The sequence below is a fragment of the Microcaecilia unicolor genome, chromosome 1 (assembly GCF_901765095.1).
Source record: "Microcaecilia unicolor chromosome 1, aMicUni1.1, whole genome shotgun sequence".
Classification (NCBI taxonomy): Eukaryota; Metazoa; Chordata; class Amphibia; order Gymnophiona; family Siphonopidae; genus Microcaecilia; species Microcaecilia unicolor.
Genome location: NC_044031.1, coordinates 560,175,407 through 560,188,768, shown reverse-complemented (window position 1 = coordinate 560,188,768; position 13,362 = coordinate 560,175,407). Strand labels below are relative to the sequence as shown.

The following is a 13,362-nucleotide window of genomic DNA, read 5'->3' as shown; positions in this document are numbered from 1 at the left end:
TTAACCTGAAACTATTTATACACTATTTGTGAAGGTGCAGTCTGGAACTAAAGAAAACTGGGCCGGAGGGGTGGAGAGATGGATTCTAGACGCTGAACAAATTCTTCAGGACTGCCTGCCTAAACTGGCTGTTACATCAGATACCTTGTTCAAGGAAGTAATGAGATATGAATGTATGGACAGATGACCATTGTCATAGCTTCGCAAATCTCCTCTATGGAGGCCGACCTCAAGTGGGCTGCTGACGCTGACATTAAAATCATTAGCATGATCCTCAAGCCCTTCCCAATGCTTCCTGACACATGGTGTAGGATCTGCCCCCCCCCCCCCCACTTGTTTACATAAAACATTGCAACCTGCTTGTCCGTTTGAATGAGAATAGTTTGAGTCTGTAGCCGATCTCAAATGGCCCTCAGCTCGAAGAGGTTGATATGGAGATCTGTTTCCTGAGTTCCCTGGGTGTGAAGTTCATACACAAACTCCCCAACCCATGATGGACGCATCCATTATTAGCACTTTCTGAGTTAGTGGAATTGGAATGTTGGTCCTTCAGTCAAATTTGTCCACCAGAGTAGAGCATGAGTCAACTCTGGTGGAATCTGGACTACATCCACTAAATTCCCAGCCGAGACCACTGGAAAGATAGGATCCACTGGGTCTCTCTAGAATGGAGATGTGCCAAGGGTGTGAAATGCTGTGTTGAGGCCATGTGGCCCATTAATCTCAACATTTGTCAAACTGTGACCTGGCTTGTTGCTTCAGATTTGTGAGGCGAGTGTTATCAAGGCTTCTGCACTCAAAGGGCTCCTATGTACTCTAATTGCTGGACCAAGAAAAGGTGGAACTTGGGGTAGTTTATCAAGAACCCTAGTAGCTCCAACACCCAGAAAGTTAGGAACATTGACCATCACCCACTCCTGTGATGTGCTTTTAACCAGCCAATTGTCCAGATAAGGAAACATATACACTCCCAGTCTGTGCAAATACACTACTACTGCTAGACACTTGGTGAATGAATACCCTGTGAGCTAACACGAGTCCAGAACACGGTACTGGTAGCGATGTGACTGGGAAGGATAAAAAGGTGGGCTTAGGTATCCTTTAAGTCCAGAGAGCATATCCAATCGTATTCCTGACTCACGAGAAGATATGTGCCAGGGAAATCATTTTGAGCTTTTCTTTGACCAGGAATTTGTACAGGGCCCTTAGATCTAGGATGAGACTATATCCCTCTGTCTTTTTGGGCATAAGGAAGTACCTGGAATAGAATCCCTTCCCGTCTTACTCTGGGGGTACAGGTTCGACTGCATTGGCCGAGACGTAGTTCTGGAGCTCCTAGATTGTTTGAGGGCAGATTCAACCGTCAGAGAGTGGTGTGGCAGTTGAGCCCTCTCAAATATTGGAGCCTCCGGATACAATATCCACCTTCTTAGGTGTGACCTCATTGAGAGGGGTGATTACCAGTTCTTCATCAGTGCAACTCTAAGGATATGGTGCAATGGTACCATGACCCCTTCCTTAAAGAGGAGACTCATAGTCCAGGACAGTTAATATTTTCACCCTGGATTCTTCCTACGCCTCCAACTTAAATGAGATGGCAGAAGCTATCTCCCTGACAAACTGGTGAAAGAGAACCTCAGGTGGAGATTTAAGTTTCAAGTTTATTAGGATAATTTACTATCTTGCCTTTCAAACATGTGCCTGAGCTGCTTACAATCTAAAAAATAGGATAGAGTAAGAGAAATAAGACATACAGGACCTGCAATATGAGGAGTGGGGGAAGAACTACAATATCATCACGGGGGGGGGGGGAGGGAGAAACACAGCCCTACTCTCACAGTCCAGGGAAGCTTCCTCCCCCGATATCGAGAGCGATAATGTATGTGTGGATGTTGGCAACACCCTTCAAAAGCTGCTAGCGATCTGCTGCACAAACGCCCTCGATGCCTGAGCGGTTCACAGCTGCAGCATCTGTGTCAGCTCCTCCCTGAACATGGCTCAGAACTGTTTGAAAGTCGACATTAGCAAAGGTGGGGGAGCCAAGAGAAAGGCAGTCTGAGAAGGAATCAGTGCTGAACTGGAGCGGGGACCTGGCTGCCTGGAAAATTGCACATCAGCACCTCTTCCAAAAGGGGGGAGTGCTCCACTCGATGCTGATGCCCCAGTGCTTCCAGCACCATGCATAAATGTGGACGGATGCTTATGCTTCTTTGGCTTCTCCTGATGCTCAGCATCGCAGTCCTTCAGTGCAAACAGGAATATCGAACCCTTACGTGCCCTCGGTGTCGGATCCAATGCCAATTGGTCCTGGGGCCTACTCTCAGCGCCTGATGTTGAGGTGGAGACCTCCTCAATGTCAGTACACTCCCAGGGGATGTTCAAGTCTTGGCAACCATCGAGGTTGATGCATCCGGTGCTGATGTCAATGCACTGGTCTTCAAGGAGCCAAAAGGTCTCTCCTGTTGGACCAGCTACGCCCTCCCTCTCTCTCTTCTAAGCTGCCTTTTCAAACAGAGAGAAAAAAAGCTAGGCTCATAATTAGGCCCAAGGCAACCAATGCACCAAGAGTGTGGGTCCGTCTTGGGAAAACACCCGATTATATTGGGCTCACCTTTTGAAGACACTGGAAATCTTCTGGAACGTTGAGAAAATAATGGCAGTCAAATAAAATTCCTCAATTGTGAACAGTAAAAAGGGGCAGCATTCAACTTGAGGGCAGTGCTCTGGCCTAAACAGTCGAGCCACTCGTCAAAATGTTAGGAAACCTTAAGAGCTGAAAAGACTAAGGAAAAAATGAAAAATATTGAAAAAAAACAGAACAAAAATACCCACACAGGAAGGTACTTTGTGAAGAACATGATGTGTCTTCCCTGCTCCATGGGAAAACAAAGACTGAGAAACTTGTGCTCGCGTGTCGGATGGGAACGCACAAGCAAATGTGCAGTGGGACGCTGCTAGAAAGTTTTAAGCTAGTATCGCTAGACAGTGTCCGCACCGGGCACCGTTGGACAACATCATACCCTGCACTGGGCTCTGTTGTCGGATGATGTCACCCAGCTGTGAGAATACAATGGCCTAGTTGTCCTTGGAGAAATGCATATACACTTCGTTCTGCAGTGTGTTGGCAAAATGGTAGGTACACATCAACAAGTATGCACATATCAATATGAACACCGACAAGGAAGGTACTGCAGGGCTTTGGAGCTGGTAGGGCCCCACCTGGTAAGATGATGAATCACATAGGAAGAGGGAAAGTTGGCTGCATAAGCCAGGCAGCACGGGGAGAGGAGGAATGAAAGTGGTGGCTGTAACCAGAGCCTAGAGAAGGGAACAATAATATCCAGGGAGATTTGCTAGATCTGAACAATTGTCAGCTAGTACAATAAATAACTGTAGTTATGGAGTAGATGTCTAAATCAGATTAAATGTAGAAAGTCATAATTGAGCCTGCAAAGAAGTGGAAAAATGTGGGATACAAATGCAATAAATAAATAATTACTATAGGACAAGACATAGCTGATTATTGTCATTGTAAGTTTTACTTTCTTAAAATCAAAATTATGAAGAGAAGAAAATTAGCACATGGGCTCCTGGAAATTGCAGTTATATTGAATTTGAATTCTGTAAAATTACAATGTAATTGTATGAATCTTATTTACAACTCCCTTTGTCAAAATGGACAATAACATTTGCAGTAATCCCTATTAGCTATGCAATATCTTTAAAATAGTATCAGGTTCATACCACTGGCTCTCCAACAAATGCACTTTACTTCTCCACTACCTCACCAGCAAAGGACTAAAATATAAATTAACATATGCATCCAGCTTCTCCTACATAAGCACGCAACTGTGGAATGCACTACCAAAACCCACAAAAACAATACACGACATAACTAATTTCAAAAAATTACTGAAAACCAACCTGTTCAGAAAGGCATACCACAATGATCCATCCTAAATACCAGACAACAAAACTCATACCAGAACTGGACAAAACCAAACTCTCTATACTTGACTGCCTAAGTTACTCTGTCACGAATGAACTTTAACGCAATACCACTTTATTTCTCATTACGAAAATTAATTCTCTACACTTGATTAATCTATTGTCACTTTTGAACTTTAATGCAATACCACTTTGTATTTCTCATTCCGGAAATGGCGATTGCCATTACGGAACAATGTAAGCCACATTGAGCCTGCAAATAGGTGGGAAAATGTGGGACACAAATATGCAACAAATAAATAATAATAACAAATATTGATGTCCATGAGAATAAGCTTCACCATAACTGTTATCCGAATTTTCAAATTTGCAAGGGAAACAAAAGAAATTTCTACAAATGCCAAGTCAACATCGCTTGAATCAAAGCAGCTATACTCTCATTTTCAGCAGCGCAGCTCTCCGCGCTTTGTTTTAAACTTTAGCTCAGTTTAAAAACAACACAAAAGTAAGGACTTATTGATAATGCTCTTCTGTTAAAAGTCAAAAACTGTTTTATAGAGCAGCAAAAGATAACATGAGAGAAGCCCCCAAACTCTTCATATAAAATGTTTTTGCAATATATTTTTATCATTAATAGTTTTAAAGTGTTCTTTAATCCAACTAAATCAACACTATAGGTTATTATACCTTTTCATTTGTTATGTACTTGCAATTAATTTTGAGAAATTTTTCCGTAAAAGCTTCTTCTTCTTCAGATGTGGATGATACCACTCTCGCAGGTCTAGTACAAGCATGCACTGGTGAAGAGACTTCCTTATGAAGAACGCCATCTGCATCCTAAAGAAAAAAAAACCTGTATAAAACTCATTTCCAAGCAGATTACTCACAGGTATAGCCACTGCCAAAATATTAACCCTTTCAGCACCTTTATGAACTGTCATGTGACAGACCATGCAAAAACCCCTTGTCTGACAACTTTACAATCTAGCAGTTGTACCACAGACTACTGATATGGACCTTGGCCACCATTTTGAATCTGGGCACCCCAGGGGCAGAAGAATCCAGAGATCATGCCTTAACGTCTCAACTATCCACCAGGAAGACCCTGGGTAGCTACTAGGAAGAGGGGGCTATTTATAAAAGGGAGTTTCAGAGGTGGGAGGATATATTTTTCCAGCAGTGGCCCCTTTAAGAAGCTTTCTGGACGCTACATATTAGTGGCCCCATGTTCCCAGAAAGTAAATATAAATGCCACCTTAAAGGTGGTGTTCTCTAAAATTAACATGAAAAACACAGCTCTGTGAGAATAACACAGCTTGTAAGTTTAAACATTATCTATATCAGTGTTTTCCAAGTCCAGTTCTGGAATACCCCTTACCAGTCAGGTTTTCATGATATCCACAATGAATATGAATGAAAGCGATTTGCATATAATGAAGGCAGTGTATGTTTATACATATTCTTGTAGATATCCCGAAAACCTGACAAGCAAAAGGTACTCCAGGACTAGACTTGGGAAACACTGATCTATATTATTCATTTTGCATAAGAGGCTGATCTGCATGCATTTTCATGTTTTACATCTCATTATTATTTATCATGTGTTATACTAAAAAATTAGAGGGCAAATGTACATAAGTACATAAGTAATGCCACACTGGGAAATGACCAAGGGTCCATTGAGCCCAGCATCCTGTCCACGACAGTGGCCAATCCAGGCCAAGGGCACCTGGCGAGCTTCCCAAACGTACTAACATTCTATACATGTTATTCCTGAAATTGTGGATTTTTCCCAAGTCCATTTAGTAGTGGTTTATGGACTTGCTCTTTAGGAAACTGCCTAACCCCTTTTTAAACTCTGCTAAGCTAACCGCCTTCACCACGTTCTCCGGCAACGAATTTCAGAGTTTAATTTTGCGTTGGGTGAAGAAATATTTTCTCCGATTTGTTTTAAATTTACTACACTGTAGTTTTATCGCATGCCCCCTAGTCCTAGTATTTTTGGAAAGCGTGAACAGACGCTTCACATCCACCTGTTCCACTCCACTCATTATTTTATATACCTCTATCATGTCTCCCCTCAGCCATCTCTTCTCCAAGCTGAAAAGCCCTAGCCTCCTTAGTCTTTCTTCATAGGGATGTCGTCCCATCCCCGCTATCATTTTAGTCTCCCTTCGCTGCACCTTTTCCAATTCTACTATATCTTTCTTGAGATGCGGCGACCAGAATTCAATACTCAAGGTGCGGTCGCACCATGGAGCGATACAATGGCATTATAACATCCTCACACCTGTTTTCCATACCTTTCCTAATAATACCCAACATTCTATTCGCTTTCCGAGCCGCAGCAGCACACTGAGCAGAAGGTTTCAATGTATTATCGATGACGACACCCAGATCCCTTTCTTGGTCTGTAACTCCTAACATGGAACCTTGCATGACGTAGCTATAATTCAGGTTCTTTTTTTCCCACATGCATCACCTTGTGCTTGCTCACATTAAACGTCATCTGCCATTTAGCCGCCCAGTCTCCCAGTCTCGTAAGGTCCTTCTGTAATTTTTCACAATCCTGTCGCGAGTTAACGACTTTGAATAACTTTGTGTCATCAGCAAATTTAATTATCTCACTAGTTACTCCCATCTCTAAATCATTTCTAAATATATTAAAAAGCACCCCTCCGAAGGGACACCACCTTGTCGTGGTGGAGGGGCTTCAGTGTTTCAATGACTCAGAGGGCTATGCTGTAGGGTTACCCATATCAGACAGGCCTCTGAGGAGAAACCAGACAAAGAGTGTCCCAAACTGGAGGATCCAAGATGGCGTTGAGGGAGGACGTACGTTAGTTGAGTTCCCGTTTTACGCCAGAATACCTGAAGAAGTAGGTGCGCTCCCCAGAGAATGGGGAAAAGAAAAGGAAAAGCCGTGGTGTTGTCCTCCTCGAACACGGCTAGGGTTCCCACCACTTCTCAGCCTACTTTGGAGAGATTCGGGGTCATAACGTCGGGGATATCGGTTCCTGCTTTGGGGAACAGCAAGGCTTTATTGCCGAATCTCAGTGGAGAGGGAGTGACTGAGTCCCCCTGTTGGCATGACCCCTCCAAGACCCGGAAACAGTAACGCTTCGCTATGGAGGCCGCCAGTGGAAACGTCCGAAGTAGGTCAGGATTTTCACGCGACCCGAGGAGGTCCTGGCGCAGCATCGACTCCGGATAATAAACCAACTGGGGGATTGGAGAGTGAGTTCTCCCCCCCCGAAGATATCTGGAGCGGTTTCTGTGGCGAAATTGGACCTGGTGAAGCCAAAAATGTCACAATGGACACATTATGAGAAGCGCTGCAGAGTGTGAATAACTTTCTTCTTCAGATGTTTAAAAGTTTTCAGGAATAAACATGTGAATTAAAGAATATTTATCAGGGGAATTGCAGACTAGTAGGTGTGAACTCTTGGCTTTTAAGCCAAAGATCATTGCCCTAAGTGGGACCTTACTAGTGTGATTCCCTTGTAAGTGTTCTATTTTTTGAATTTTAATAATTACTTATTTGTTGAACCTAAGAAATTACAAGAGTTTGTGGAGTTGAAAGAACAGATGAAGAACCCTCTGCAGCAACTTCCTTTAGTTACCACTGTACCGGCTGCAATTACCGATTAACCTTCCTCCCTCAGAAAAAGTGAATTGTAAGATTAACCATTTTGAGTTTTTCTTATTTTCTTTGAGATTGTTTTCCTGATCTTGGATCTCCCAGTTGTGGACGATTATATAACATATTGGTGGGAGAAAATGTTTTCTTTTTTAATATCAATTTCTGTTTTCCCTTACATTTATGTGATAAATGTGAATGTAATTAAGTAAAATGATAAGTAAATAAATAAACAAAAAAAAAATAATAATAATAATAACATATTATTAAAAAGCAGCAGTCCTAGCACAGACCCCTGAGGAGCCCCACTAACTACCCTTCTCCATTGTGAATACTGCCCATTTAACCCCACTCTCTGTTTTCTACCCTTCAACCAGTTTTTAAACCACAATAGGACATTTCCTCCTATCCCATGACCCTCCAATTTCCTCTGTAGCCTTTCATGAGGTACCTTGTCAAACGCTTTTTGAAAATCCAGATACACGGTATCAACTGGCTACCCTTTGTCCACGTTTGTTTACTCCTTCAAAGAATTGAAGTAAATTGGTCAGGCAAGATTTCCCCACACAAAAGCGGTGCTGACTTGGTCTCAGTAATCCATGTCCTTGGATGTGCTCTGTAATTTTCTTTTTGATAATAGCCTCTACCATTTTCCCCGGCACCGACGTCAGACTCACCGGTCTATAATTTCCCGGATCTTCCCTGGAACCTTTTTTAAAAATCGGTGTTACATTGGCCATCCTCCAATCTTCCAGTACCACACTCGATTTTAAGGATAAATTGCATATCACTAACAGTAGCTCCGCAAGCTCATTTTTCAGTGCTATCAGTACTCTAGGATGAATATCATCCGGTCCAGGAGATTTGCTACTCTTCAGTTTGCTGAACTGCCCCATTATGTCCTCTAGGTTTACAGTGAAGTCAGTAAGTTTCTCCGACTCGTCCGCCTGAAATACCATTTCCGACACCGGTATCCCACCCAAATCTTCCTCGGTGAAGACCGAAGCAAAGATTTCATTCAATCTCTCTGCTACGTCTTTATCTTCCTTGATTGCTCCTTTTATCCCTCGGTTATCCCGCGGCCCAACCGATTCTTTTGCCGGTTTCCTGCTTTTAATATACCGAAAAAAAATGTTGCTATTATGCTGCTTCTTGTTATTTTCAGACGGTTCCTTCTTCCATTTTCTGAAGGCGTTTCTTTTAGCCCTAATAGCTTCCTTCACCTCACTTTTCAACCACGCTGGCTGTCTTTTGGACTTCCGTCTTTCTTTTCTAATTCGCGGAATATGTTTGGCCTGGGCCTCCAGGATTGTATTTTTGAACAGCGTCCATGCCTGTTGTACAGTTTTTACCCACTCAGTTGCCCCCTAAGTTTTTTTTAACTGTTCTTCTCAATTGTGCCAAGTAACATGTATTATGGGGCAAGCTACTGTGCATTGCAAACACGTATTAAACTTTCTCTCCATGTGATGCGTTGTGGATCTGTATCCTGTTAGAGTGCCTTTAAGGAAGCAACAAGCAGTCATTCTGCTTGCTTTTAATTATATTTTTCCTTTCCTACTGAAAATGAGACGCCCTTTTCTGATTATTTTGTATGGTTTTATTACGTACATTGCTTAGCATGAACTATCAAATAAGTGGTATATCTGATGATCAGAAGGTAAATTCTGGCATTTCTGCCCAGATGTTTGCAAATGCATTCCATTGTAAGAGTTCAGATATTATTCAGATATTATTCAACAGTTTACAGGTTTCCCATTGCCACTGTCAGGGTCTAATTTTAACTTTGGAGTAAAGTGGGATAAATTTACACCAGTATCTTAAAAACAAATATCAAAAATAATTTCAAATTTATTTTTGAAAATTGGATGTGTGTTCTATAGCTATTTTTAAAGCTATGAGAGATCAAATTGAGTATCAGTTACTCTACTGTTAAAAAGTATGAAATTGGATATGAATACTCTATCATCCAGTGTCTTCCATCCCATTCTTGGCAAAGGTTTTAGAAATGGTGGTATTACAGCAGCTTCAGGATTATATTGAGACTTAATCTATTGGGCTTGCATCACTTTGGATTTAGACCAAAGCATAATATGGAAAACTTTGTTAGTATCGATATTTGATACAATCAAAATAGGATTTGAAGATGGGAAACAATAGGAAACAATACTTTATGGTAACATTGAATGTCTCAGCAGCATCTGATGTATTTAGTCATTAGGATTTATTTACTGCCTTTTTGAAGGAATTCACTCAAGGCGGTGTACAGCAAGAATAAATCAAACAAGCAATAGACAATTGTCACGTTCTCAAAGCAGGAACCACTGCCGAGGAGCGGCAGCGGCAGGCAAATCACCCAAGCAGAAAGCAGTGCTGAACACAAAAGGCAGGAACCACAGAATATAACTAGAAGAGGCTTTAATAGTAGACAGTAAACATTATCCAGTAGCACAGCAAGGTCAAAGGGGCAGGCAGCAAACACGGGTAATCCATAAACTAACCAGAGTCTTTAGGCAGGCGGAAAGCAAAGTCAAAGTCCAGGTCCAGGCAAAGGGTCAAAGGCACAGGAAGCAAGCAAGTCAAAGTCCAGGTCCAGGAACAGGCAGGGTCCAACACACAGGAAACTTTCAGAGCAAGAACTCCAACAAACCAACAGGAACTCATGGATGACCTTTGATACCAAGGCAAGGCAAGCAAGGCTCACAGAAGCTAATAAGCCCATCAGCAGCTGACCCTCAAGCTGCAGTAATCACCAGCCAAGTAAGGTTGCTGTTCAAGGACAAACCAGCAGAGCAAGTCTGGCAACCCGGAAAATCCGGACCGGACTTACTGAAGTCTGGAACATGAAAGACAGCAGAAAACAGTCCATATCAGCCACCAGTTCTGGCCACCAGAGGGCAAGGAGAGCACCCACATGGAAAGCAGTCACAAACATGACAACAATGACAATGGTAAAAATATTCAGATAACAATACAAAGTCATAGTATACTACTTATAATGTCAACACAGTACATAATAAAAGATTTTAATAGACAGCATAAGGTATAAGCAAAGATGGAACATATAGCCAGGTAAGAGAGTAAGAGGAGTTAGAAAATAAGGGAACTGATTTAAAGAAAGTGGAATAGAGTGGAATAACATGGCTACAACATTTCTTTATCCAAAATTAAAAATATTTTTTTTTATCTTTGTTGCCTAGTCATTTAATTTTTCCATTATGTTGATCCAATCTCTGCTTTCTACTTTCCATCAAGCGCTGCTTAAGAGATTGGAAAACTTTGGTTTGGCCAAATCTGTTTTGAGTTGGTTCCAATCTTTTCTTGAGAACAGAGCATTCCAAGTTAAGACAAATTCTGATGTCTCCGCATAGAAGGCTATTTCCTCAGGAGTTCAGCAAGACTCGCCTCGTCTCCAGTGCTATTCTATTTATATATGACACCTATTTGTAAACTTTTGGCCTGTCTGCATTAAACTTTATGCAGATATTTACAATTCTTCTTTCAGGTTGAAAAATATTGAATCTTCTTTGACCTTTCATATGTAATTAGAATGATTCAAAACTGGATGACAGCCAATTGACTGAATAATGGAAAAAACACAAGTTTTGTTTTTGTCAAGGATAGGATGGGCAAATTGTCCTTTAAATTTTTAGGTAGATGGATGCACTATTCCGATTTTGAAAGAAATTTGATATCTCATGGTATGGTTGGATACCACACTGTCCATGAAGACTCACAATGGATACGTAATTAGAACTGTTTCTTTTAAATTAAGATTACTGCATAGGTTAGGGGATTTACTTTCTTTTGAGAAATTTTGGGAAATTTTGCAAGCTATCATTTTCCCCCCACAATTGTTGCTTGGGTTGCCGGGTTATATGCTACAAGAACTGCAGGTTGCGCTAAACTGAGGGCCCGCTTTACCAAGCTGCAGCAAAAGGGGGCCTGCGCTGGCATCGGCACGTGTTTTTGATGCTCATTGGTGTGTGTGTTTGACGCGTGCCGAGGCCCCCTTTTTTCATAGCTGGTAAAGGGTACATCTCATTTCTGCAGGAAATGGCCGTGGAGCAAGTAAAGCACCTGCCGCATGGACATTTCAGGTGGGGGGGGCCCTTACCACCACTCGCTGAGGTGGCGGTAAGGGCTCCTGCGCTAACCCAGTGGTAACTAGGCATGTGGCACTGCCCAATTACCGCCGGGTACATCCTGGCGCTACAAAAAATAGATATATTTTTGTAGCATCAGAAAGGGTAAATTAGGCCTTACCTGCTAATTTGCTTTCCTTTAGTCCCTCCGGATCGGCCCAGAATGTGACTGATGGGTTGTGCACGCCTTCCAGCAAGTGGAGACTGAGAAAAAACTGTGACTCTAGCGAGTCAATAAGAACCCTTGCCAGAGACAGAAAGATCCAGTAATAGAGTACCAAAGCAGAAGAAAGAAACACCTAACCTGTGCATCCAAAAACCTGAGCAGCCACCGGCACCTTGCCAACAAAGGGTGAGTGCCTAAAAAACAACCAGAAGCTTGTTCTGTTCTCTCTTTTTTTTTTTTTTAATAGAGAAATAAACTAGCAACTCAGCTCCAAATCAAAACAACGAACCTCTGAAATAACAACAGATATCTGAAGGGAGGGATCTGGGCCGGTCCGGAGGGACTAAAGGAAAGCAAATTAGCAGGTAAGGCCTAATTTACCCTTCCTTAGCATCCCTCCGGACCGGCCCAGAATGTGACTGATGGGAAGTAACAAAGCAGTACAATTATGGGAGGGACCCTAGCAGCCCCAACGACAACACGCGCGCTCTGAAAGTAACCCGTCAACGACTGAGAACGTCTAAACAGTAGTGCTTAGAAAAAGAATGCAAGGACGACCAGGCTGCCGCACTACAAATGTCCTCTGGAGGAACCAGATAACGCTCCGCCCAAGAAGCTGCCTGACTTCTCGCAGAATGAGCCTTAACATGCTCTGGAACAGTTTTCCCAGAAAGCAGATAGGTTGAAGCAATCATTTCCTTGAGCCACCGAGAAATAGCGGGCTTAGAGGCCATGAGCCCCTTACGTGCACCTCCAATCAAAAGGAACAACTGATCAGATCGGCGAATGTCATCCGTAGACTTAATATAATGCTTCAACACCCGCTTGACATCCAAACACTTCAATCTCCTCTGAACCGGAGAAAGAACCTAACACAGGCAAAACAACCGGCTGAGAAACATGAAATCGAGACACTACCTTGGGAAGAAAGGATAGAATCGGCTGCAAAACTACACGATCAGGACGGAACTCCAAAAAAGGAGACCTACAGGACAACGCCTGCAACTCCGAAACCCACCTAGCCGACACAACGGCCACCAAAAACACTGTCTTTAGTGAAATCCTTTAACGTACAGGACGACAAAGGCTCAAATGGGGGCTTAGTAAGAACCGAAAGCACCACATTCAGATCCCACAGAGGAAAGGAAGATTGAGAAGGAGGATGAAGGAGATTAACTCCTCTGAGGAAATGCACCACATCCGGATGACAAGCCAACAACTTCCCTTGGGATACGACCACGAAAACACATCAAAGCCGCAATCAGCACCTTAAGAGAAGACAAAGCTAACCCTTTGTCAAGCCCCCACTGCAAAAAAATCCAAAAACTGTGGCACCGAAGCACAAAAAGGAGACAACTTACACTTGGTACACCAACCTTCAAAAATCCTCCAAGTGCGCACACAACTCAAAGAAGTGGAACGCCGCCAAGAGCATAGCATAGTAGCAATGACCTGAGCAGAGT

The 13,362-nt window shown here is 42.6% G+C and overlaps 1 protein-coding gene across 2 annotated transcripts in view; it reads right to left on the bottom strand.

Moving 5' to 3' along the window:
* Positions 1-13,362, bottom strand: part of OXR1 (oxidation resistance 1) — a 388,442-nt gene that overhangs the window by 267,650 nt on the left and 107,430 nt on the right. For both annotated transcript variants that reach the window (XM_030217988.1, XM_030217996.1), the window contains exon 5: positions 4,636-4,785. In XM_030217988.1, the coding sequence (XP_030073848.1) occupies positions 4,636-4,785 (150 nt within the window). The remainder of the gene's footprint in view (positions 1-4,635; positions 4,786-13,362) is intronic.